The sequence below is a fragment of the Apium graveolens genome, chromosome 8 (genome assembly GCF_009905375.1).
Source record: "Apium graveolens cultivar Ventura chromosome 8, ASM990537v1, whole genome shotgun sequence".
In the NCBI taxonomy this organism is placed as follows: Eukaryota; Viridiplantae; Streptophyta; class Magnoliopsida; order Apiales; family Apiaceae; genus Apium; species Apium graveolens.
In genome coordinates this window covers 32995049-33016210 of record NC_133654.1, presented here as the reverse complement: position 1 = coordinate 33016210, position 21162 = coordinate 32995049, and the positions used below count along the sequence as shown (strand labels likewise).

Genomic DNA, 21162 nt, shown 5'->3' with positions numbered 1-21162 from the left:
ATCAAGTTTCTCTTAATTTATGGCTACAATTCCAGTAGACATAAATTGGGGATGTATTGTGTACTTGATGATAAGCTAAATAAAACACCTAGTAGATTTAACTTAGTAAATTTTTTAGCACCCGGCGGATGATCAATTATAGTCCCGACGGATGACTAATTGATATCCACCGGGTGATTAGCTTATGTAACAATAAGTAATGTAGCATATTTCTGCAAACAACTTTGTGTAGATTTTGTAGTAGTATATGAATCATGTTGACTACAAGTAGATATGTAGATTAGGTTGATTAAGTGTAAATAAATAAAATTGAGTCAAGTATCAAATAGCTCCCCGACGGATGATCAACAAGGCTACCCGATGGATAACGAGTATGTACCCGAAATATGATCAATTCAAATATCTGTTGACAGTGACAACACAGTCACATGCGTTGGGTGTTTGCAAAAGGAATATGGCAGCCAGTTTAGCAGGATTTTGAGAACAAAGAAGTATTACCATTTTTATGCTATTATAAAAATATTCAAAGACGCTGGAATAGAGTAGTGAAGCAGCATGAAGTTAGACTTGATAGGTTTTGTTTTATTATCCTGTCTTATTACCATGTAAACTTGGTGATATATAAACCAAGTGTAGCTAGTAGAACAAACAACTAAGCAAACACATTTTAGAAGAGAAATAGAAAAAGCTGTAACTGTTAAAAATTTCTCTGTAGTTTGTTTGTTCATTTGTACAAGCAACTGTGAGATATTCAACATTCACAGGGTTCTCTTGATATATATACATATCTCTGGTGGATACATTCAAATCCGCCAGAAAGTTTTAAAGACTTGTGTTTTAATTACTTGTGTTTTGATTTATATAATTCTTTCATTCCGTACTTTGCAAATCAAACACTTATATATATTATTAAGTTAGAACAGTTTTAAAAATCTCAAAAAGAAGCCAGAATTACATTCAACTCCCTCTTCTGTAATTCTTGTTGTATTGTTAGGGAATAACAATCTGTGTCTCGCACAGGTTATTATGCTAGTTATATATAGAAGAGATAAATAAATTGGTTCCATTACTTTATATATTTTTCTTATTTTTCACCACTAAATTATACTTTTACTTAAAATTCGTGCCACAAATGATGGGTGTGACAGATGGAGTAATTGATACACTTGTGACAACTCTCGGAATATTCCATAAAATATGAGTATAATTTGCATATTCAAATTATTGATAATTAAAACAGTGCCGAAAAAATTTAAAATAAGTCATTTATAAGTTAAAATAAATAAGTGACTTATGAGTAATTAGATAAATGTTTATAAGTTATAAGTGTTTGAATAGATTTTTTTATAATTCAGAAGTTTTTTACTTAAATATTTTAAATATAATTATCTTAATTCGTGAATTCTAAATTAGATTAACATTTAAAACATATTTTTTAAAATTGAAGCTAATAAAAAAACAAAAAATTAAAATAAGTTAAGGAAAATGTAAATCGTTACTAACATTCAACTTATTAGCTTATAAGTTATAAATCCCACCTATAATTTGGGTCGACAAACACTCATCGATAAGTTTTTGCAGACTTATAAGTCATAAGCGACTTAAAAGCTGGATGCCAATGGGCCTATTTGGCTCATATAATTTAAACTACTTATTCACTTATAAGCCCGTAACTACACTTCGATGAGTGTTTGTCTACCCAACTTATAAGTCGAATTTGCAATTATAAGCTAATAAATTGAATGTTAGCGGTTACATATTTTTTCTCAAATTATTTTGATTTTTCATTTTTTTATTAACTCTGAGCCGGTTTGTTTCCAACTTATAAATCAACATGTGACTTATAAGTCCGCAACAACTTATTGATGAATATTTGTCGACTCAACTTATAAGTCAAATTTAGAACTTGTAAGTTAATAAGTTGAATGTTAGTAACAACGTATTTTTTCTCAACTTATTTTGATTTTTCGATTTTTTATTAACTTTAATTTTAAAAAATATGTTTATAAATGTTAATGTAATTTAAAATTTACGAATTTAGATAAATATATATATATATAAATTATTTATTTTACTTTATTTTAATTAAAAAATGAACGTGACATTCCATATTATTACGAGAAAAATTACTATTTAAATCAAAATAAGTACTGAATGAAACATGTGCTTCAAAGTTTATTGGATAGACCGTTTCTTACAATAGAATTTCCAAAAGGCAGACCAGGCCCATTATAAACCTACTGTAAGCAAAAAGTTAATTGTAGCAAACATTTAATATGCCATTCTGTGTGCAATTTATCTTCGAAAAGGTCTAGTCCTACAAACTACAAAGTACAAATGTATATGATGCGTCGGACTAAAAATTGCCCAAGAACACGAGCCAAAACAAACAGAGTAAAAAGGTCAACAAAACTGAATAAAGACGGTAATACACGATGAAACAGTATCATATACAGGATGATCCGCGTAACAAGTGGTGTTTATGAAATTTCGTTTCTAAATATAAAAGATTCGAATTCAGTGTACATACATTACAAATGAAACTAAAAACTAGGACTGCTCGTAAATGCTCCACATTATTTGTTTAATGTCCAATTGTCCAAAGGCCTGTACGTACCAACCCCCCACGTTATTTATCTATATATAAAACCCAAAACCCTGTTTTTATTACACATCTACAACATGTTATAAATCCAAACCCCCACCCTTCTCATCATCTCCCGTTTGTTCAAATCCCACACATACGTTTCAGACAACACAAACACAAAAAGACTTATTCAAGTACTTGTATGTTTGTGTAGTTGGAGTTTGAAGAGATGAGAATGAGGGTGATAAGTTTAGCAGTTGTGTTGTTGATGGTTGTAGTGAATGCTAGTGGTGTAGAAGAGAATAAACATGCGGAGATGAAAAAGAAGAAGAATGCATATGCAACCATGATGTATATGGGAACACCCAGAGATTATGAGTTCTATATTGCAATGCGTGTGATGCTTCATTCACTTTCTCATCTTAAAGTTGATGCGGATCTTGTTGTTATTGCTTCTCTTGATGTTCCTCTCCCTTGGGTTCAAGCATTGTATGTACCTCCCTCTCTCTCCCTCTCTCTCTCTTAAAGTTTTGGTATCTTTTTTTATTTGTATAGAAGATTCTTCGTGAGTTTTTTTGGAATGTTAAGATTTTCAATTAACAAATACGCGATTTACCAACCAAGTTACAACGTGAATGCGAGATATCTGTGAGTGGTAAAGGCTTTGATTATCATTCATCATCACAAGATTTGTTAGAACAACATATCCTTGTTTTATAAGAAACATAAACCAAGTCATAGTGGCCTCTCAGGCTCAACCCATTGTTTAAGTTTCCATAAGTGGAATTTGTTGGTTATCAACTTACTAAGCCTTTAATATAGAGATTTGACTAGGTCAATGCACACTGTAGTACATGTAAAGTCTACAAGTAGTGCATTATTTTGGTATTTATTATTATCTTGGCGTCTTTCGACCATGCTTTCTTTTGGGTTTGGATTAGAGCCGGCGTCTAGGTGGATGGATGAGATTTGATGATTATTGTAGGGTTTAGATTAATACATCTTTTTAATAATTATTTGCTAGAGTTAAATTAGTATGGAGCCTTTTGAATAATTATTACATATTCTCTTCGTCCCTAGAAACGTTTCCAATTTGTGTTGTACACGTTTGACAATACACACTTTTGATCGTTAATATATTTAATTTCATATTAGTATTAAATATAAAAAATTTATTATATTAAAGTACTCATAAATACAAATCCAATAAGATCACTTATAACTATATTTATATTTGATCTTATAGATTAGACGTAAATTAATAGTCAATCGCTTACCATAAACAGTATAACAAGTTAAAATGGGAAATGCAATATGGGACGGAGTAAGAGTTAAATTAGTATGGACTATGGAGCCTTTTGACCGGAAATAGACAAGTATGAGAATGATTTATATAATCAAACATTCGCATAGAGGAATTTTTATGGTTTCCGAGAACATTAACCATGAACCAAGCGTTCACAGTGTGGTGTGGGCCAACCGCAAAGGAAGCTTCCATGTCGCGAAAACAATCATCCATCTCAGGTGGAAATAGTGTAGCTACTAGACAGCTTATAGACAGTAGGATTTTGTTACAATCAGTTAGTTCTTTTTCCTTTGTTTGAAGCTTTGAGCTGACATGTGTTGGTTAGAATTCATATTCAGTTATTTCCATGATCTCATCGCCTGAAGAATATAAAATTCCAATATGCATATAGTTTCCACGCAGTATGATGTTGTCATATAATGTGAGATGAAGGTTTTCATATGTCATAAAGAAAATCCTGGTGTGGATTAGTGTAGTAGAAATTTTAGGACAGCCTAGTGATGAAGATGTCCTGTTGCCCTGTCATTGTTTTGCAACCTAAACTTTTTTCATTATTCTTAACTTGAGAAATTATTAGTACACATGTTTGTTTACATCGTTAAGTTCTACTTCTTATTAGAATTAGTGGATTTCGTAAACTGAAGGGGATCAATTAGTAACCTTGCTCAATAAATTAGTTCAAACCAAGAAATAGGTGCATGTATGGGAAAGTTGATATTAATTCTGCTTGTTCCAACTGTTACTGTTTAAAGATCTTTGTCAATTATGAAATTGTAGAACGTTAAGGCTGTGGCATTTGTGTAATTGTTTTGTTAGAGAGCTAAAAAAATTTGCCAAGACAATGGCGAATGTGACTTGTTTTGTTAGCGAGCTATGAAATTGTTAAGACAGTGGCGTTTGACCAAAACTAGACGCTATTACAGAATACTTAAAGCAGAGTGGCTATGGTGCATGCAGGGAACAGGAGGATGGGGCAAAGGTTGTGAGAGTTGAGAATATTAAAAATCCGTACAGAAGCTATCGCAAAACTAGACGATTCAAGCTGTCCTTTAACAAACTCCACGCATGGAGTCTTGTGGAGTATGAAAGAGTAGTAATGCTTGATTCAGACAACATTTTTATCAGAAAACCCGATGAACTCTTCCAGTGTGGCCAATTTTGTGCTGTATTTATCAATCCATGCATTTTTCACACTGGCCTTTTCGTACTGGAGGTACATACACTTTGTTTTTGGTTTGATTTATTAAACATAAAATGTAAAAACTTTGCTTATGGATAGAGAGAGTACTCACATGTGTACATTGCATAAACAATGCAATAATATCATGATTGATAGATGAGTAATGAGTTTAGTAATTTCAATTGAACTTTGTAGAGTATGATTTCTTGGACACTTGGCATATTACTTTTTTTTTTTCGATTTCTGTATGGTATTATAAACTTGAACCGAATTATCAAGAGCTTTATGATTGACTTGCAGCCATCAACAGAGGCATTTAAGGACATGGTAAATAAGTTAGAAGCTGGCTCAAATAGTCAGGATGGTGCAGACCAAGGTTTTCTTGTAAGCTACTTTCCAGATTTACTTGATCAGCCAATGTTTCATCCACCGCTCAATGGCTCTAAGCTGAATGGAACTTACAGGCTTCCACTAGGGTACCAAATGGATGCTTCGTATTATTGTAAGAATCTACAACCAAAATTTTACCAATGTGTCGTCTATCTTTACTCCAATGTTACTCGTAATCTGATTATTTACCGATTGATAAATTGAGAGACAACTCCATAGAAACAAAAGAAGTTGCCTGTTTTCTGTTCTTCTGGTGCTAAACCATGCTGTCTAATATTGAAACCAGATCTCAAGCTCCACTGGAGCATCCCGTGTGGACTAAACAGCGTGATTACCTTTCCTGGTGCTCCTTGGCTGAAACCCTGGTACTGGTGGTCATGGCCTGTCCTGCCACTAGGCCTACAGTGGCATCAACAACGACGTCAAACTATAGGGTAAGAATAAGATTTTAATAAAATTTCTCAAGTTTTAAGTTTTGCATAATTTACAACCAAGTTATTGTAGCGAACTAGCAACAAGCCTTTTTTTTGTAAACAGATTTATAATAGTTTTCAGCTACTAGTAATAAATAGTAGCAGATGCTAAAAAAATCTCTGATATAATTCCAGATTAAAAATTCTTATCCATTATTTAGTATGTATAGTTCTGATAATGCTATATGTTTCAACAGGTATGGAGCTGACATGCCATATGCGATAATAATTCAATCCATATTTTACCTTGGAATAATTACATTGACTCGAATGATAGGTCCTGGTAGCATCTCCAAGCATTTTTACCTCCGCACAGGAAAGCGTATCATTTTATTCCAAACAATCCTGAAACTGATAGCTATTTTGTCAATTTTATCAGCCTACATAATCCCATACTTCGTAATTCCTCACACTATACACCCAATAATGGGCTGGTCTCTGTACTTGCTTGGAGTTCTTGCACTCTCATGTGTGGTTGTGAATGCTCTTACACTACCATTGCTACCTGTACTGACACCGTGGTTGGCAATAATCGGAGCACTTTCGGTCATGGCATGTACTTTGTACCCAGATGGAGTCATCAGGGCTTCTGCAGTTTTTGGATATGCATTTTGTAGTTCACCTATTGTTTGGTTATCATTAGTCAAAATAATTAGTTGTGTCCAAGATTTATTTGACAAAGAAGCTTTTCTTCCAAAGCTAAGTGATATTACACCGCCTACAGGGTTCAACAAGTTATATTAAAATTTGAAGCTCTTCAATGTTCAGTTGAATATTTTACATTTACTGAGATTTGTTTATACTTTGCACTTGTACATAACATAAACTATCCTACTGTTCCTGCTCCTGGGAATGATTTTGATTTTGACTTGGTAGACTGAATTATTTTTAATATTGTTTTGCAGAATGGTATACTACTCTCTTAGAAATTCCAATGTCTATATTACCTCCACAGCTCCATCCCTGTAAATTGCAATTTACATTTAAATCTCGACAAATGGATACTCTCGGGACCCAATAAATAATCTCTAATTAAAATTTAAAGTGAGCCTAGATTAGTCTTTGGTTCTGTCTTGTCCTAAAAAAATCAGTGAAAAAGACATGGCAGAAAGCTATTAAATTTTAAACATTCAATACAGCATCAACATTGTAAGTTTTCTGCTGGTTTCGGACTAAAGATGTCCAGTTGTGACAGTAGACATAAATGTAGTCATCTACCCTATCAGGTTGTAAATAAAGAACATCATACATTGCAAAGGGTGGTTAGACTATTCATGTCACTGGGCCTGCAGCTGGCTATTTGTTTTAGTTGGCTATAAAGGTGGCAATGTGCATCCCATTTCTAATTTAAATTGATCAAATTCTGAAACATAAATAAATCATTAGTTGAGTGTAAACTTCAAACCCTCTAATCACTTGGCATTTGCAAGGGGGTTAAAAGAAATAAAAAGTAATCGCTGTAGATCGTTGACCTGGGTTGGATCTATTTGAGCTGATGATAAACACATTTACTGCATTGAAAGATTGAAGGGAGAGTACAGAGTGGCTTCCAGATTTTGATTTTATGGGTCAAAATAAGAAGGCTAAGCTGCAGACCCCTGTTATGTTATGTATATCATCTCTTTCGGGCCATTCTTTAACATGAAATACAAAGGTAGCGTTTAGATTGTCCTCGGAATGAAATGATATGGAATTTCAAGGATTACCAAAATAATGATTTAGCTAAGGTTTTCGTTCATACAATGGAATATTTAATCCAAACATCAACACATGATCTTAGAATTCTTCTTCTGGTTAATCGGAATCATTAATCATGAAGTGAACACCCCCGCATAGTGATTTTTTACATTGGTTAGATCATTAAATTCCAAGGTGGTTAGCGGAAATAATCGATCCAGATGTGCATTACAGCGTCATTTTTTTACTGCTTAACCAAGTTGTAATCCTATTATCTGAACAACCACTAAGTTTATACTATAATATCCAACTACATTTCCGGTAGAAACAATTAGAACATCTACAGGGGGTTTATAAAAATTATGGCCTGGAAGATAAAAAGAAGGATAGCTGGTCTTCTACAATAGTGGATACGCAGGAAGTATACAAATATTATACGCCAACAAATTAAATGATTGTTTCTGTTTGCTGAGCGAATAAAATGATTGTTTCTGCAGAGATATGCATTGTAATACTGATGTTGATAAATTGAAATTTGATACTGTAAACATTTGGCAAACTGAAATGATATCGATTATCTAAGTACATGGAAGGATTGTACAGCTGATGTTATTCATACATGTGCAAGTTTTGGCCGTGAATGATAGCTCCATATAGGAGCTTCCAACCGTTGGAAAATGTTGGGCTTACATTCAGACAGTGGGGACCCTCGTACTTGTGCACACCCCCGCTGCTACCTTTCTATGCATGCATAATTTGTCTCTGTCTGTGCATTTTTACACACACACACACAGACAGAGACAGAGACAGAGATGGAGGTATAATTTGTCACTGTGTCGAGATTAAAAAATGGTATAAACCCATACTTTGGGCATTGCCCCCTACTCGGTGCTCCGTAGTCACCACTCACTACTACCCCCATCATAACACTATATAACCGTTCCATATTATTCAAATCCCCGTTGTAGGCTGTTTTACTGTAAAGCTTCATTATAGTAACATAAAGTAATTAATTTCACCTTCATTGTCATGTACGTACAATATTAGAAGCTAAAGTAGTAGGGGGTAATGTACTAATTATCCAATCAAACATGACTTGATTGGCAAAACCAGGAGTATCAATCAAGTAGGCTTAAATCATGGAACTTACAGTAAAGTAAAATAGACTTCCTGTATCAATAGCACAGGAATATCAAAATACATATATTTCGATTACTTACATTTTTTCTTAGAATTTCAGGCGGTAATGGTCTCATCCCCACCTGAAAGTTGCCTGTGAGATTTCGCTGACTTGTAAGAAATTATGAACTAATAATACTTGTTATTTCTTACTACTTTACAAAAACAGAGTAAATTTAGCAAAAGCATGTAAAATGAAGCAACAGATACATAGAGAATATAGATGGATCTCAAAATTCAGCACCAAAATCCAAATGCCATAATGCTAGTTGGCTTCATGTGCCCAAATGTCACTTGTGAAAGTGACTTTTACAAAATGACCGTTATTTTTAAACATTTTCGCTTCACAACTGTATGATTCCCACTCAGCAAAAAAAAATATTCCCTCCCTCAGCCAATTTCTCTATATATAAACCCCCCACACTCAAACACACAGTTCTAATTAATTTCGTCCCACTTCCAGAAAATATTCATATATATAATAATTTACATGTTTTTGAGACTCGAATACTTTAAAAAATTCAATGTCTTCCGTCAAATCTCAGTGTTTTCTCATATTTTTTGTGTTGTTTTTATTGCAGACAGCATGCAGGGCAGCAAATTTTAACATAACCAGGCCGAGACACAAGTGGGTCGGACCTTCTGGTAACGTTACTATCAGTGTGGATCTTCATGGCTCCGGTGACTTTAAGTCCGTCCAAGCTGCAGTAGACTCCATCCCCAACAATAACCGGAAGAATGTCTTGATTAAAATTGCGGCCGGCTGTTACATGTAATACTTCATTCATAGCTAAACGAATTATAACACGTAATTCATACTTGAGTGATTAAAATTGTGAGTTTAATAAACGAATTTAGATGAGCGGGTTTATTGCGGTTTGATTTACTTGTGTAAATTGTTTGGGTAATTGTAGAGAGAAAGTCGTGGTACCAGCGTCAAAGCCATATATAACATTCCAAGGAGCAGGGAGGGAGCGGACGGCAATTGAGTGGCACGACAGAGCAAGTGACCGTGGACCCGATGGCCAGCAGCTCCGTACTTATCAAACTGCTTCCGTCACCGTTTTTGCTTCCTATTTTTCGGCCACAAACATAAGCTTCAAGGTATAAAATTTATTTTTATGCATCTCACACTTACTTTGGAGCTGGACATATATTTTAAAAATCTGGTGTTATAAATTTGATAAATTGCATGGCAGAATACTGCACCGGCGCCTATGCCCGGGCTGGAAGGATGGCAGGCGGCAGCATTTCGGATATCGGGAGACAAGGCGTTCTTTTCCAACTGTGGATTCTACGGGGCACAGGACACTCTCTGTGACGACGCTGGACGCCACTATTTCAAGGATTGTTACATTGAAGGCTCTATTGATTTCATATTTGGCAATGGTCGTTCCATGTACAAGGTAATCTTCTCATGCAACCCTATACTGTTATTTACATAAACATGACCCAACTTCTTTTTTACTCCAATGCATTCAAATACTATCTAATTTAGCTTACGAACCCTCTATAAATCAAGTAATTAGTATTTAGCACGGTATATTTTTTAGTCCTATGACACTGTCTCTGTCAACAATTTCTCCCCAAGAAAATGAGATGAGGTGCTTTCTTTGAGTGCAGTTCATGGGGCCAGGCCAACTGATGTAGAAAATGAAACAAGTTAAAAAGCATAGGACAACCTTTTAGACTTTTGAAATATTCTCTTCACTTTACTGCAATGTTGTAACAGTCAATTTTATATCAATTTTCCAAAGATTTAAATTTCACATTGCTGATTGATCTATACAGGATTGTCAACTACATTCTATTGCAACAAGGTTTGGGTCCATTGCAGCTCAAGACAGAAACTGTCCGGATGAGAAAACCGGCTTTGCCTTTGTGCATTGCAGGGTCACGGGCACAGGTCCACTCTATGTTGGCCGAGCCATGGGCCAGTACTCGAGGATCGTCTTCTCCTACACATATTTCGACAGCATCGTGGCTCGTGGTGGCTGGGACGACTGGGACCACGCCAGCAACAAGAACAAGTAATCTACAGACCTCATTCAAATTTATAAACGGTTTATGCATTGTGCTTCATAAACACATTTTCTCACTTAAAATTAACAATATGCAGGACTGCATTTTTTGGGGTGTACAAATGTTATGGGCCAGGAGCAGCAGCAGTGAGTGGTGCATCTTGGGCCAGAGAGTTAGATTTTGAGACGGCCCATCCATTTCTTGCTAAGAGTTTTGTCAATGGAAGGCATTGGATTGCCCCTACTGATGCATAGATTCATTCTCCACATACAACACTCAAAATATATTCATTTTTCACAATTTTTAACATATTTGATACTACATTTTTTTATACAAAACTGAACCCTTACACAGATTGATTGTATTATAGTCAACAATGCCTATGTAAAGAGAATGGAGCCCAAGTGCCCTTGCCTCTAAATCTGGCACCATTTAATGCCAACGAGACGACCCATATTTCCTTTTTTTTTATAAGCATTTTTCAACTTATGAGCTACTTATGTGAAATGTCAAATAGTGATGCTGAAACATGATCATTCATTGGTGTCATCAACTTTAATTTAGCTTTTTTTAATGTCCGTAAGCAGCATTTTGCAAATAAACAGCAATCATCTTGAAAGAATTCTCCTGCACTGTTTTAACATCATGCTTGAGTTCAATTTCGCAATAAGTATGAAAACGAGAAACAATTTCACGAGTGGTTGCGAAAATTTTCATGTGTAATCATCAGTTGTCAATAGTTGGCAAAAGCATTACCATAACTTAGCACTATCTGGGATATCGGATATCTTTCACTGGTTTCTTACTTCCTTTCACAGAACTAAACCGCACTCCTTGCTATATTATTATACTTAAAAACAAATATAGACAACAATATTATTAATATAATACACCAGCACTACAAAGGAAAAATACAAGAGGAAAAACGAAAATCTTATTCTCTTAAATTATACAGCTTGTTTTTCCCTCTGAAGTTTTCCAAAGTATATCTGCTTGCTTAACTTGTGCAAGGGATAATCCTCACTTTAATAAATGAAAAAATGAACTGTACAGCAGTGGGCTAACACTCCTTTACTATAAGTGTATAACCATCAGACTCCTCAAGCTGTCAAGCATCTGATGTTGTTCATATTCTAATTAAATAACAAGCCCGATTTCTAAACATACAAAAATACTAAGCCATGTGAAGTATTACAACAGAGAAATAAAAAACAAAAATTTCTAGTACTGCTCCTCTTTGCAGTTTCAGGGATTTATCCATCTACATTGTGAGATATCACCTGGAAACTGCAGCTTTGCAAGGAGCAACACGAGATATATACACCTTCATGTCTCAGAGTTCTACTTCATGAAGATCATCCCCGTAGCTGCCACCATTTGCTGATGAGTGCACTAAGGCAGGACTGGTAGGCATAAACGACGATGGGGGTATTCCTAATACCTCTCCTAAAGGTTTCACATCAGCTTTAATCGTAGGACTAAAGGATTCTGCAACGCTGCCACCCCATGATGCCGTTCGTCGGGAGTGAGGTGGAAGGGAGCCATTGCTGTTGCCGGGAGTTGTTTCCCCCTTGTTTGAGATGTCATCCATACTTGCAAATCTTTGCATGTTAGTTGATGACGACGGGGCAGACTGAACCATGTTACCTATCGATGATAAATCACTCGATGAGGTTTCTTGAATACCATCTGTGGCAGTATCTAGCATCTGTCCAGATACTGGCGCAGGAACGAAAAATTTTGTGCTGGCATTGCTTTTGGGCTTAAGTGAAGGCGCGGATGGCGACTGGAACATGTTTGTCTGGTTTCCACCACCTTTGTTAAAGGTGTCAACATACCTGCAAATTAACATGTGTTGTGAATGTCACGAAATGCGGATATAATTATATTCATAATGTTCGAAACCAATGGTATCATGAGTTCCGCTGTCCTGGATAAGATCGATCTTGCTACTTACAAATAAGATTATCAGTCACAACAGTGAGTGTGTTTAGATTTATATACTTAAAAATGCAAGTAATGCATGACCAAGACAAACTTGAACTATTTTCAGGTCAAACCCTACGTAAAAATTTCAATAACAGGAAAACTTTAGGGCGCCTAAAAATTGATCATATAAATAAATTTTGTAGTCACCTTGATCTAACTCCCATTCGTCCACGCGCTGAAAATTGGTTTGATGAGTGTGGAATTGGTGGGATTCCTGAACTATGTACTGAAGTTGGGTTTCTGTGTTCTGAGCTTCCATTACTGCGGGGCCCTTCATTTCTTAATGCACTATTTAGGTTGTAATCTGATGTTCCATTCGGGAAGGTTGCAGTAGTAGGTGGAGGAGGCAGGGCTGCTTCCTCTGCCGGCGGGTCGACACCTTCCTCTACCCATCTCTTTAGTTTCTCATCATAATAGAACTTATTTGTTTGCCCCAATTTGGCCTATTATTGCATAGTGAAACAAAGAAAAAATGTGACACCAAAGCCAATATAAGATTCAATCAAATCACAAAAAAGTGACAGAAATTAAATTACTTGATTCTAATTTAATGAAAACCACTAAAGCATTCTAGGAACCAAAAGAACTATAAGAATATACCTGTTTGTCTTGCCGTGGTTTCAGTATTTTTGTTAATAACTGTGAGCCAAAGCCAAAGCGACCAAATCGAGATGTCCCTCCAGACTCTGATGTTTTACCTTGAGCAGAAGATGCTTCTTTTGATGAGTCGATTTGATCCTATATCAAGGCGAGACTCACATTAATTCAATTTTTATGAATAAATGAAACAGAAATATATACCTATTAGGTAGGTATGAGTATTTTTTTCCCTTTGTTTTACAAGTAAAAAAACCAACCTGTCTAGGAGTTCTACTAAAGTCTGGCTCTGAAGCACTTCTGTTGTGCATTGTCCTTCTATTGCCATCAGCAGTCCATTCACTCATAGGCTCCATAGATGCTGAAGGAATCAAGGATGACATTGCCATAGTTGATTGACTTGCCGATACCCTTGGACCCAAGGATTGATTATACCGTTCATTGCTTTGCACACTACCAGCTGTAGTTGGTGCAGGAGGTGGTAGGCCCCCAACAACACGATGAGCCGTACTATCAAATAAATTAAGCAGTTTGCCTACTAATTTTGCAGGAGCCAAGTTTGTCGAGAAACCACCCTGCAAAGAGAAAGTCAGGTACTGGGATTTGTAAATGTAATACTCGTGAAAATACTAACAAGAAAGAAAGGGTTACCTGTTGGTGAGTTTTTATCCTCTCTTCGAGAGATGATGCTAACTGTCTCCATGTTTCTACTTCGGGTGCTCGACCAGTTTTCAGAGATTTCAGTACTGCTTGACAGTACCTGAATTTATACAGTTATGAGCTTATTAATCAATGGCAAACTTTTAAGAATAAATAATAAGAATTTCAAGAATAAATAATAAGAATTTCATGAACGTACTTTAATGAATCTGATACTCTTCCCACTTCAGCCAACATGTGTGCATATACAAGCTTATATGGTTGAAATGGCAGCAGTAAAAACTGGGAATTACCAAGCAATTTTGAGTATTCGTATATCTCTGTCCGCTGACCATGTAAATAAGAATAACATTAGTAATACGCCCTTGAAACAATCACTACCGTATATAAATTGTGAAATTCTTTTCTTCCTTCCGAAGAGAGTGAAGAACAGAATTTTTCCAGAAAAGATCATAAATATCCAGAGAAGTATGGGACTTGAGTTTTACAACTTAAGGTGCCTTCACATGGACAATTTTATAAACTTTGCTTTGATGCTTTCTAAACCCTCTAATATTAATTCATAAGATTTCAGCAGAATGCTCATACAGAATATGTAAATTCTAAGATTGCAACAGAATCTGGCGTGATTCTTTACATTTAATATGACCGTCAAATCGAAAAAGAAAGTTATACAAGTTTAGAGTTATTGATATCGGAAGAACTAACAAAGGTGAGATTTTCTCTGTGTGTGTGGGGGGGGGGGGGGGTTGAATAGTACCTGAATAGCTTCCGGACTCGCATAAGTTCTTGGGAACTTGAAATGATCTGCACCAACAAGACAAAGTCTTGCACTGTCTGAATAAGGCTCAAAGTTTGCTTCTGCGACTAAGTAGCATATATGGGCAGCAATTATCTAAACCATATCATTAAGAGAAACCATGTAAGGAATGTGAACAATTAGGAATATAAATAATCTTAAGAATGTTTTAAAACATCGAGATGCTACACGTACTTCGCTTCTTTCTTTCCATAAGCAATCTCCAAGATGAATAAGGACAAGTTCATCATCTTTTGTTCTATTTGCAGTTATCACAGCCAGATTCTCTTCCCAGTCATCAAGCATTCCATTAGCACCAAGCTGAAGTTAATAACAAAAAATGTTGACTAAAAAATGAAGTTAAGAGGAAAAGTGCGTATTAGTTCCGAAAACACTTTTGTTTTGTTCACTTCATAAATATTATAATTTGTGAAAATTTTGAGTCTTTGAATGAAAGGCATTCAATTTACTTTGCAAGTGATTAATAAGAAGGCAAAATTCACATAGCAGAATGACTTAAAAAATACCTGCGCCGGCAACGGAGATACATTTGTAGCATTGGAGATATTACCATCAGTGGCACTGTTCACAGAAAATACCTCTGCTGGTTGGCCAGCAATGAGTAGGCATAATGTTCGTAAAGGTGACCCTGGTATTAGCTGGTGGAGTGCCATTTGCTTCACTGTATCAACATAGAACTGCATACCCACCACCGTCACAAAGCAATAACAAACAATATGAGAGTCGCGTATTTATACTGTTACTCGTAGAGAAAGCCATTACACGTCGCATCAACGATAAGTGTAAAGTATAAATGCTAATAACCTGATCGCCAAGTTGTGCAGCAAGTACAAGTGCGGGCCCCCACAATTGTCCTTCTTGTGCACAACGCAAAGCATCTTTCTTTCGACCAGAAACAAGAAGAGTTTGGACCTCTGCGGCGGTTGCCTGAATAAAATGTTAGTAGCAATCAGGATAGGAATAATCACACCAATTAATAAAGTTTAAGTTTTCGGGATAATATATACCCGCATCTGTACTTCAGAAGGCAACTTCTGCAAGCAGTGAGCAAGAGCACCGTACTTACTGCTGTCTGAAGCATTTCCCTTGGCAGACGCAAAAAGTCTAGCAACTGCTGATTCCGGAGCATCACTTCCCTAATAAAATCACATGAAAATTAATCACATATAAAGAATGAGACAACATATAATACTGAATGAATAATATTCTAATATGAATATTGAAACACAGGATCATCCTGCTGCATGTAAGCCCAACTGGGAAAGGGGCAATACTTTCGTACATTCTGAAAAAGACAATGCAGGGTAAAGCAGACAGGTTAAGGCAGAGCATGCATAATACTTCAGGCAGTTGGGAACAAACTATTTTCCTTCTATTTTAAAGTATCTATGGAGAATACTACTAGGAACTCTTTCAGATTCATGCTGAAAAAAGTAAGGCATCAGCATCTTTTCTTTCTTATTGGTGCCAATGCTATGAAGTTTATGCAATTGTGCATCTGGCAGCATTACCTTTCTACTCAGTTTTACAGCATATGACTTGTGTGCATAAAATAAAAGGAGAACCTCAACTATTTAAGAAACCTCAAGTGTTCAGCATCCATTTAAGAGATTTGTAGGAATAAAATTTTGTCCACGGAAGATTATTACTGTTAAATATATGATCCTATTGGGACCTTCCTCTAACACCTTAAGGTTTTAGATGAGCTGGTTACTCAACATGGTATCAGAGCTTAGGCTGGCGGGAGGACTAAGGTTCGATTCCCAGCCACCCCCAACATTCTCACAATTTAATGTGGACACTAAAGGCAATTGATACCCCAAAGATGGGTGCCGGTGTTCCACTCTTCGACCCATAAATGGGCTTTCGAGTGAGGGGGAGTGTTAAATATATGATCCTATTGGGACCTTCCTCTAATACCTTAAGGTTTTAGATGAGCTGGTTACTCAACAATTACATCATGTAACATCACGACCAGAGATCATAATACTGCAAGACAGACTTTAGTATTTATTTTCATGACCCATTCAAGAGAATAATTCATGGGCAACTCCCACCGAAGTGCAAAATTGAGACGAGGAAAATTTGTTCTGCTTCTAAAAATACGGTTAATAGTTATATCCAAGAAATAAACATACTGTGAATTGTCAATTCAACAACTAGAGGCAGATATTGTTAAAAGCTTTATTTAGCATCACATTATTCAGATAAACTCCCTGAAAATGCTAATATCAAAGTGCACCTTTAATAAGCATTGAACTAAAAAACCTACTCTCCTGCTCATTTTCTAGTTGTTTTTGCTAAATCATATATATGAGAATAAAGAAAGAAATAAGGGGCTGGTAAAAGCTCCTGGAAATGCCACAGAGGAGAATATCTAATGGCGTTCTCCAAATGAAAGATTGACACTATAAAGGTACCTTTGTTACACTCTCTACTATATTATTTCTCACATTTGTGTAAGCTCACTTGGCATCTTCGAAGCAAAGGTCTTTAGACAACCTTGCTCTATTGATTAAAAAAACCAAATACTGCAGAAAACCATAATCCAAAGCCTACATTATATGTACTAAATTTAACAAGACAAAGGAGGCTCCTTAGAGGGTTCATGCATTCATCATGTGATCCAGGTACCCTTGTTTCTTATTTTGGGGGATCATGGAAATGAAAATGGAATATCACCCAAAAAAAGGAACTGCACATGTCACCTGTCACATGTGTTGTGTTGCTGAAGTGATCCTTGTGAAATCATATATTTAGAAAATAAACATTAAATCGCAGAAGCTTCATGCAAATACCTAAGCAAAATAGTAAATACATATGCATATACAGAATATTGTAGAATCTTCAAATCTAACATCTATAGGAAAGACTGGTCCTAACACTCCCAGACCGAAAGGCGTATAGCACAATATACTACATCTTACAAACATTTTTTTAATTTGAAAAGACCTCCAACTAAATAGAAAAATAAATACGAAATAAATCCAACACTAATCTCCTTACTTCCCATCATACATTCAATTTTCTCGGAATACAACCAGGATGGGAACAAATCATGAGCAGACAACCAAAAAAAAATTGTGAATCATGAGGCTTAAATAGACGCCTGAAGCTGGGGGAAGTGACTTGGGTTCTTGTATTCAAAGACTGAGACGAATTGAGCCAGGGGCAAAAATACAATGACTTATTTTACCTAAAGTTAATGCACACGTCTACACGAGATGACAAGTTACTGACCTTCAACACCGTCTCTGTGCCAAAAGGAGACCGGAGCTTCCCATAGTGCATAAGAGCTATTTTGAGCAATGAAAGAAGCAACCTCAAAACTTCTCCTTTCCTATAATCAATATCACGAGATTCACAGTTTGCAATTCTTTCATCAGTCCATCTATACAACTCTTTAGCACTAACATTCCCACCGGTCAGCGGACCAGGAATTGACTGTCTGCAGAGACTATTAAAGTAATCACAGACACCTGGTCTGGTGTTTAGAACATCAGGCCTTCCACTAACAACTTCCATCAAGTTGAGAACAGATATTGATCCTCCTGAAGGAACCTTTATACATGGTAAGCATTAATTTAGTATACCATAACTCTCATGAAAGAATAAATTTTTTTTGTAAACATACAAGTTGAATTCAAATGCTAAACATATAAAGCCAAAAATTACCTGTCCTCCAAAGGATGAATTTCCAAGTGCATTGTTGTTATCTTTCATGATAATAAGTTTCCCTCCAAAGCCAAAAGAAACTAAAGCATGTGAGGGACGTCCATCGGATGATCTTCCTACAGCCTGAGCATAATTCTGATACTGTTGCTGAGAATAGCTTCCCATATTCTGATTGTCGTAGTAATCACTAAAGGTATGCACATTTTCATCTTTCTTGGTTTGCTGCTGATTATATTGCTGAGAGAAGTTTCCACCAGATACAAAGCTTTGGCTCCGGGAAATATTTGAAAACTCGTTAGGGCTCTGACTTGTTTTCTCACCGTATGGAACTGTTCCTTCATATTGATAAGAATTTTGCTGACTAACATGGTTGCTTAAAGAAGTCTTTTGGTCATACTGATTATCTAACTGTTGGTACCCACTGTAACCTGGAGTGGCAGAATTTGGTTGCCACAAGTTTGAATCTTGCTGGTTGTAATTAGCGGAAGACTGGTTGTAATTAGCAGAAGACCCGGACCAGTTATAATCTTGACCTTGGTTGCTAAATCCTTCATCTCCATGATGACCAACTTGCCCATATACGCCCAAATTCTGATCAATTCCCTGGGAAGTACCAACTGAGGCATAACCATTCTGATTCGAAAGGTTATTAGACTGAATAGCTGATTGATTAGATGATATGTATGTGTCCAAGGATAACCATTCTTGAGTAATGGTATCATAATACCAACCAGGATATTGAGGATCAAAATACATATGGGAAGGATACTCATTATTGGTTGATAAGACCTGATTCCAATCTGACACACTCTCGGTACTGCCAGTTGTTTGAGTTACCTGATTCCAATTAGACGCTATTTCTGTGGCATCTCCCACATGCGAAGTCTGACTCCAATTAGTAACACTCTCAGTTGTACCATTTTGAGATACTGTCCCCACACCAGACTGAGCCGTTTGCTGCAAATAAGAAACCTCTGATGTTTCATGATGAGCAGTAGCATTTTCAAAACTCCCTTCAATATTTGCATTTGCATCATAACCCACAACTTGATACCATTGACCCGTATTCTGGTCATACTTCCACCCTGGATATAGACTTTCCCAGTACTCGGTACTATTCATATCCTGCCCATCTGCAATATATACAGGTTCGGCGGAATTAACCTGACCCTCTTGATATTGAGTGTAACTAAGAGTATTATCCAAATATGCAGATTTATGTTCTTCGTTACCATATATAACATTCGATTCACTACTAAAATTCTCCCCAATTTTCCCGCCATCTCCAAATTCACCAAAAAAATCTGAATATGGCTCTGAACCAGTACCGCCATTCTGCAGCGCATCTGAATTAAATGAACTCCATTGCACCTCCTTAATTCCCGAACTTTCAGATTCATTAGTCTTATTTCCTGTTGAATCTATCTCGGTCACTGTCCCTTTGGTGCTACTACCAGCATCCTCAAAATCCAAAATACTTTTCACCACACCTATATCTGACTCAACCACATTTTCGGATACTTCCAAATTAGGCAATACTTGCGCACTACTCTTCTCTTCTTTTAACTCCCCCACCGACATCACCCGAGGCGCACCTCCTGTATCTTCAACAAATCCCTCAAAAGCACCACTCCCATTTTCACCACCTAAATCATCTCCTAAACTCAAATTACCCAACGCTTTCGTCTCATCTAACGGAACCGAAGATGACGACGGAACATTTGCACCAAAATCATCATCATCATCCACTAACTTATCAAAGAAATCCTCATCAGTATCCTCCACCATAAATGGAGGATTGGTTGCCATCACAACAAACCCTAAAATCACAATTCAACCACCCTAATTCCCTCAAAAAACCACCTCAATTCCCCTAAAGATCAAAACTTCACAATCAACAACCTCCAAAAATCCCCAAAATCAAAACTTTCCAATCAAAAACATTCAAATTCAATCCAAACACTCAAAAAACACCCCTAATTCCCCCAAAAATCGAATCTTTACGATCCAAACCGCCAAAACTGAATCTAAACCGCGCAAAAACTCGAGATCCAATCACAAAAACAGCAAAATTTCAAACAAATCACAAATCCACAAGATCTAGGGTTTAGAAAATCGAAAATGAAACATAAAAAAATGTTACCTTTAATACAACAAAGTTTGGGATTGATTAATCAAGAAAACGAGATTCAAAAAAAGGAGATTAAAGGATCAAAATTGAAAATTGAAAGGTAATTAGGAAATCTATACTTACGAGATTTGTATGTATATATGTTTCTATAAATAAATATGTGTGAAGAGAGAGGAGTAGTATATTATGAGCAGAGACAAGCCCTCGATTTCGCGCAATACAGTGTTCTCAAATAATATACCACAACCTTCTATTTTTTAAATTTATTTATTTATGTTTTTGAATAATTAAGTGTATGTGAATACGAGCATCAGTTTTAATAAATTTTTTATTTGTTTTTATCATTTAAATTATCTCATTGTGCAGATATGTATCAATACATTTTTGTTATTTGTGTTATTTCGTATTTATTTGTCTCTCTTTGGGTGGTAAACGAGGAGTGGGTAAATTTAAATTTTATTAGCGAAAAGAGTGTT

General features: G+C 36.0%; 3 protein-coding genes across 4 annotated transcripts; 2 read left to right on the top strand and 1 right to left on the bottom strand.

Moving 5' to 3' along the window:
- Window positions 1–2538: 2538 nt before the first annotated feature.
- Window positions 2539–6819, top strand: LOC141676808 (putative glucuronosyltransferase PGSIP8). Of its 2 annotated transcripts, none has more exons than XM_074482520.1 (5): window positions 2539–3076; window positions 4851–5106; window positions 5374–5575; window positions 5750–5897; window positions 6134–6817. In XM_074482520.1, exons 1-5 carry the CDS (start codon window positions 2817–2819, stop codon window positions 6678–6680), a joined length of 1413 nt encoding a protein of 470 aa, XP_074338621.1. In that variant the 5' UTR covers window positions 2539–2816; the 3' UTR covers window positions 6681–6817. The 2 variants fall into 2 exon arrangements, with proteins under 2 accessions (XP_074338621.1, XP_074338622.1); XM_074482521.1 differs by lacking the exon at window positions 2539–3076 and adding an exon at window positions 3864–4111 and having other exon boundaries at window positions 6134–6819.
- A 2375-nt stretch (window positions 6820–9194) lies between these two features.
- Window positions 9195–11237, top strand: LOC141676787 (putative pectinesterase 68). The gene is made up of 5 exons (XM_074482498.1): window positions 9195–9564; window positions 9707–9896; window positions 9992–10198; window positions 10584–10822; window positions 10912–11237. Exons 1-5 carry the CDS (start codon window positions 9317–9319, stop codon window positions 11066–11068), a joined length of 1041 nt encoding a protein of 346 aa, XP_074338599.1. The 5' UTR covers window positions 9195–9316; the 3' UTR covers window positions 11069–11237.
- Window positions 11238–11726: 489 nt separating this feature from the next.
- Window positions 11727–20900, bottom strand: LOC141677903 (protein transport protein SEC16B homolog). The gene is made up of 13 exons (XM_074484018.1): window positions 18556–20900; window positions 18121–18441; window positions 15888–16016; window positions 15685–15807; window positions 15387–15557; window positions 15055–15180; window positions 14821–14955; window positions 14260–14387; window positions 14052–14160; window positions 13661–13975; window positions 13404–13541; window positions 12951–13246; window positions 11727–12652 (listed from the first exon to the last, which is right to left on the bottom strand). Exons 1-13 carry the CDS (start codon window positions 20362–20364, stop codon window positions 12148–12150), a joined length of 4305 nt encoding a protein of 1434 aa, XP_074340119.1. The 5' UTR covers window positions 20365–20900; the 3' UTR covers window positions 11727–12147.
- Window positions 20901–21162: the final 262 nt, after the last annotated feature.

Coding starts and splice junctions, on each gene's coding strand:
- LOC141676808 (XM_074482520.1), top strand. CDS start 2,817: ATGAGAATGAGGGTGATAAGTTTAGCAGTTGTGTTGTTGATGGTTGTA. Junction 5,107..5,373: donor CTGGCCTTTTCGTACTGGAG/GTACATACACTT, acceptor ATTGACTTGCAG/CCATCAACAGAGGCATTTAA. Junction 5,576..5,749: donor AATGGATGCTTCGTATTATT/GTAAGAATCTAC, acceptor TATTGAAACCAG/ATCTCAAGCTCCACTGGAGC.
- LOC141676787 (XM_074482498.1), top strand. CDS start 9,317: ATGTCTTCCGTCAAATCTCAGTGTTTTCTCATATTTTTTGTGTTGTTT. Junction 9,897..9,991: donor CCACAAACATAAGCTTCAAG/GTATAAAATTTA, acceptor ATTGCATGGCAG/AATACTGCACCGGCGCCTAT. Junction 10,823..10,911: donor CACGCCAGCAACAAGAACAA/GTAATCTACAGA, acceptor AACAATATGCAG/GACTGCATTTTTTGGGGTGT.
- LOC141677903 (XM_074484018.1), bottom strand. CDS start 20,364: ATGGCAACCAATCCTCCATTTATGGTGGAGGATACTGATGAGGATTTC. Junction 15,181..15,386: donor TATCTCCGTTGCCGGCGCAG/GTATTTTTTAAG, acceptor TATTAACTTCAG/CTTGGTGCTAATGGAATGCT. Junction 14,161..14,259: donor AGAGTATCAGATTCATTAAA/GTACGTTCATGA, acceptor GTATAAATTCAG/GTACTGTCAAGCAGTACTGA.